This window comes from Chenopodium quinoa, unplaced genomic scaffold (genome assembly GCF_001683475.1).
Source record: "Chenopodium quinoa cultivar QQ74 unplaced genomic scaffold, ASM168347v1, whole genome shotgun sequence".
Lineage (NCBI taxonomy): Eukaryota > Viridiplantae > Streptophyta > Magnoliopsida > Caryophyllales > Amaranthaceae > Chenopodium > Chenopodium quinoa.
The window spans coordinates 2,828,305-2,833,962 of NW_018742951.1; the positions used below are offsets into that span (position 1 = coordinate 2,828,305).

Consider the following 5,658-nt stretch of genomic DNA (forward strand, 5'->3'; position numbering starts at 1 on the left):
ATGTATGTACTTTAATTACTCATGACCCGAATGAAGCACCAAATGATTAGACGCAAATAATGACTCCTCAATGATCTAAAGCCCAGACAATTGCATAGAATTCCTTGTCATAAGTAGAGTAATTTGATCGAGCACCATTCAATTTTTCACTAAAGTAAGCAATAGGTCTCTTCCTTTGAATTAGAACCGCACCAATTCCTACTCCACTTGCATCAGTTTCCACCTCAAATGGACTAGCAAAGTCAGGTAGGGCTAAGATAGGAGCTTCACACAATTTCTTCTTGATTAAATCAAAGGCATGTTGCACCTCTTTACTCCACTTAAATTTAACTCTTTCTTTCTTCAAACATTCAGTCATAGGTGCAACAATACTAGAAATTTTTTTCACAAATCTTTTATAAAAAGAAGCTAAACCATGAAAAGAACGTACCTTCAAAGCATTCTTAGAAAACCAGCCATGATTTAATTGCTTCTACCTTAGATGGATCAACAAAATCACCATCTTTTGATATTATGTACCCTAGAAAAGTCACATTTGGTACAAGAAAGTAGCATTTTTCTAGCTTTGCATACAACCTTTGCTTTCTTAGAACTTCAAACACGCCTCTTAGATGATTAAGATGATCATGCATATTTTTAGAGTAAATCAGAATATCATCTAAGTAAACCACAACACACTTACCAAGGAAAGGTTTGAGAACCTTATGCATTAACCTCATGAAAGTACTATGAGCATTAGTAAGGCCAAAAGGCATCACCAACCATTCATACAACCCTAACTTAGTCTTGAATGCAGTTTTCCATTCATCCCCTTCTCTCATTATAATTTGATGATAACCACTTATGAGATCAAATTTTGAAAATATTTCGAACCATGTAGCTCATCAAGTAGATCATCTAGCCTTGGAATTGGAAATCTGTATTTGATTGTGATGTTGTTCACACTCCTACTATCTATGCACATGCGCCAACTCCCATCTTTCTTAGGAACAAGTAATGTAGGCACCGCACAAGGACTCATACTCTCACGCACATAACCCCTCACCATGAGTTCTTCAATTTGCCTTTGCATCTCCTTAGTCTCTTCAGGATTACTTCTATAAGCAGCTTTGTTTGGTAAAGGAGCTCCCAGAATTAAATCAATTTGATGTTCAATACCACGAATTGGAGGCAATCCAGGTGGTAATTCATCCGGAAACACATCATCGAACTCACGCAAAATAGGCTCCAAAACCGAAGGTGTTTGCACCTTACTTTCTTCTTTAATTTCCTTTGAAACCAACACATAAAAGCAACCTTCTTGCGCCACTGCTTTATCAAATTCTTTCTCATTAATCATCAGCAAGCCTTTCGAATTAGAAGTGATCTTTGGTAGATTTGAAATTAAGGGTTTCAAAGCAACTGGTTTGTCTTTTTCTCCCTTTTTAACAACATACATATTAGTTCTACCATCATACTTCACAAATCTATCAAATTGCCAAGGTCTCCCTAGCAATAAGTAGCATGCATCCATTGGACAAACATCACAAATCACTTGATCATTAAATTTGCCAATAGAAAAAGAAATCAAGGCTTGTTTTGTTACCTCACTAGTGTTTCTTAGCCAATGGAGCTTGTATGGTTGAGGATGTTCGGTTGTAGGATGCTTCAATTTATCAATTAGAGTAGATACCACATTAGTGAAACTCCCCGAATCAATGATCATGTCACACAATCTCTCTTTCACTTTGCACCTTGTAAGAAAAATTTTCTCTCTTTGATTGTTCTCCATAGGTACAGTTTGGGAGTGTAGTGCTCTTCTCAAAACCAAGCTTTTACCATGTGTCTCGAGCTCTACTTCACTCACCTTCTCCTCCTCTTCTTCATCGTTTTCTTACTCCTTATCTTCCTCATAGTCGCCAGCATTCTCACGTAACACTTGCTCTTGTTCCCACTCATGTGCAGTAATCACTCTCTTTGAAGGACAAGTGCTTGATATGTGACCATAGCTCCCACACTTGAAACACTTTCTCTTATCCTCACCTTCAAGCTTCTTGTTAGGTTCGAATTTAGGTTTATTTTGCTTGGAATTAGACGAATTGCTAGCATTAAATTTACTGAAATTCGGCTTTTCAAAAGTCTTAGAACCCCCTTTAGTGTACGACCCCTTCTTCCCTTTTAATTGCTTTTCAATTCGAATGGCAACCTTACACACATCATCATAGTTTCAATATGGTTGTATCTCATTCCGCAATATCTTCATTCAATCTAGCAATAAATCTAGCTACTTTATGCTCTTGCCTTTCATATAAATCACAAAGCATATCAAATATTTCAAATTCAGTAATAAAATATTCAACACTAGATGTACCTTGCTTGAAAGTTTGCATCTTTATGTAGAGATCTTGCACATAGTCTTCAGGATCAAATTTCTTCTTCATGTCTTCTTAAGTTGACTCCATGTTCGAATCCTATCCCTACCTTCTCTTTCCCTTTTCTTTTCTAAGTTATCATACCACAAGCTTGCATATCCAACCAACTTGCATTCAGCCACCTTGCAACTTTTTCTCTTATCCTTGAAATCAAATAGGGTTTTGGCTCTCCTTACCCAATCAAGATAATTTTCGGGTTCAATTAGACTATCATGGAAATCTGAAAGATCTAATCTCAAGATTTTATCATCATCCTTGCGCTTATCTCTCCTTCTAGGCCTTGGAGATTCATCACTTGATGAGTAGTCTTTCTTAGGTTTTCTAGGTTTTCTCCTTCTTGAACTCCCCTCATCACTTGAGTCTAGATTAGAGTCGGAACTGCCCTTCTTTGAAGAAGATTTGTCACGAACATCAAGTTTCCTTAGTACCTCATCCAACCTTGCTGCCAATTTGGTTATCTGTCGATCTCTTCGAAGGTTATGTGCTTGTTCTAAGGTTAAATTCCTTGGAACTACTGGTCTCTCTTCGTCACTCATAATTTCTACACAAATGCAATTAGTTTATGCAAAAATCTTGATTAAAAGATCGAATCTTGGATGAATAATGAAGCAAAACAAAATCGGGTTCTCAATCGCAAATCAGTGCAGCAACACCAAAAGTTTGAGGTTGTGTAGAACTTGTTACTTATCCAAAAATTACGAAATTTTAGGAAGTGGTAGCTGGACGTTTTTGAAGTCCAATGAAAAAAAATCACTCGAAATTTCCCAGTAGAACGTTCCCAATTTAAGTTTTACCGAACCTGTGCTTTGATACCTGGATGATGCGTATGTTCAAGAAACTTAAACACACACAAGGATAATTCAAGCCTAATTCTTTATAGGATTCGTCCACCAAAAATTAAACAAGAAGACAAGTAGATTAATTAAGTTAAAGGTCACACCACCCCTTAATTAATCAACTTAAACAAAGCTTAAAGAACCTAATCACCAACTTCAAGAAACAAATGTTTTAATTGCAAAAGAAACAAATACTTTGATTTATTAATTTGAAAAAATTCTATATCTAAAATTCATGAAATTACAACTATTTATAGACTAAAAACTAACTAATTCTAAGTCTAATAGGACTAGGACAAGTCCCTAGCATTTAACCCCAAGTAACCCAAATAGAATAGGAAAACTAATTCTACTTAGATTAGGAAACTAATTCCAATTCTACTTAGTCTATAATTCCTAAAATAAATTAAATTAATCCTAAGTGCTTAAACCAAGAAAAATCCTTTCAAGTGAAAGGTAAAAACTTGCAAGCAAAAACTAATTAAAAACCAATAGGTAGAGTAAGTAGAGTGATCCGGAACTTGAGCTTGTACTAGACACCAAGTTCCTTTGCTTGAACCGTCCAAGAACCGCCAATTTGTAGCTTCTAATGAGTTAATGTTCAAGCTTAGGTTTTCCTTGTAAAAATTTAACAAACTCTAGAATTTCTCAATATCCAGATCAGTTGCATTTGAATTATTTAATTTTAAAAGAAATTAGGGTTTTTCTACATAGTAACCCTGTTAAATTTACTTTTCTATGTTGTGCTCCAACATATATTACTTTCCACACTGTAACCCCAATATACATTTTGTTTCCATACGGTAACTTTGCCGCTATCCCGCCGTTAAAAATTACGTTAGTGGGGCCCACTCTCCATTTATTAATATTTTTTTATCGATTTGCGTGTTGGAAAACCTTTCGTTAAAGGTTTTAGGGGCTATTTTAGGGCTTAAGGGTTCAAATTGAGCTGAGATTTGGCAAAAAAAAAACTTAAATGCCTCGTTTTGCTTATTAAAAAATGTCTCGATCTACGTGTTCACGTTTTAATACGCAAAACGAGGCATTTACGTTACTTTTTTGTGAAATTTGAGTTCAATTTGGACCCATGAGGGCCAAAATAGCCCTCAAAACCTTTACCGAAATATTTTCCAACACGCAAAACGATAAAAAAATATTAATAAATGGAGAGTGGGCCCCATTAACGAAATTTTTTAACGGCGAGATAACTACAAGGTTACCATATGGAAACAAAATGTATATTGGGGTTACAATGTAGAAAGTGATATATGTTGGGGCACAACGTAGAAAAATGAAATTAACAAGGTTACTATATAGAAAAACCCAAGAAATTAATAATCTCTTATTTAATTGGCTACAACTAAAATTTATAATCCTATATGGCGCGGTAAGAAAATTAAATCCTACTTGGCTCTCTAAAAACTCGGGAAAAAACTCCCTTTTATATATATATACTAGCTTTGTGCCCGGGCGATGCCCATTTGGTTGATAAGATTTTAAGATAACATTTTTACTTGAATGCTAAATACGGCCAAATAATTCGTTCTGATAATGTAGGATATTTAGACATACGATATCATATGGAGTGTGATTAGGGGATTTTTCCCTACCAACCATCATCTGACAAGTGGACCAATCAGGTCCTGCCATGTGTCTGCCACATGGGCCAATAGGAGCCTGCCACATGTCAGGCGTTGATATGTCCACCATGGACCAATTGTGTCACGCCACGTGGCCTCCATATGCCAAGCAGGTCAAACGGCCACCTAGGCCCAATTTCCAAGGGAAGCCCAGTCAACCCTAGGTTAACCTAAACCTAGTATTTGGCCCGTTTCCCAAGGTTATAAATACTCTAATTAATCCTCATTAAGGAGGATTCAGCAATTAATTACTCTCACCTAGAGAAAACCAAAACACATTAATCACTCCTCCCCTAGAGGAACCAGATCTTCCAACCTTTACATTCTCCGCCCTTATTACTCCTAAAACAAGTACTAACTTGACCGCGGAGGCGGAACTCCCACCACAAGGAGTCTCCGTTGTTTTGCAGATACAGGCGCACGGATCCAGTCTCGGAATTGTAACTCTCCCGCAGGACATAAAAAAACCCCGAAACATTTTTGGCGTCGTTTGTGGGGAGATTAATTTCGAGATGGCATCACAGTCTGTACCGAATCCAAAAGAGAGGCGTCCAGTGGACGACCCTCAAGTCTACTAAGACCAAGATACTGAAAATGAGGTCGAGGTGGAAACACACACGGCCTCAGATGGGACCCTAAGGGCCCGACGCACCCGTCACACCGAAAGGAGGGAACGGGTAGATTGCCAAGCCGGACCCAACAATCCAGCCGGCCCACCGCTTAAGCAACAATAGGCGGCTGAAGGATATGCTCCCATTACAAGGAACGAAC

At 37.4% G+C, this 5,658-nt stretch overlaps 1 protein-coding gene across 1 annotated transcript; it reads right to left on the bottom strand.

The window, feature by feature from the left end:
- Positions 1–841: 841 nt before the first annotated feature.
- LOC110728481 lies at positions 842–1,771 on the bottom strand. The gene has a single exon (XM_021908124.1). It carries the CDS (start codon positions 1,769–1,771, stop codon positions 842–844), a length of 930 nt encoding a protein of 309 aa, XP_021763816.1.
- Positions 1,772–5,658: the final 3,887 nt, after the last annotated feature.

What these genes read in the sequence shown, in the direction of transcription:
- LOC110728481 (XM_021908124.1), bottom strand. Translation starts at nt 1,771, where the DNA reads ATGGAGAACAATCAAAGAGAGAAAATTTTTCTTACAAGGTGCAAAGTG.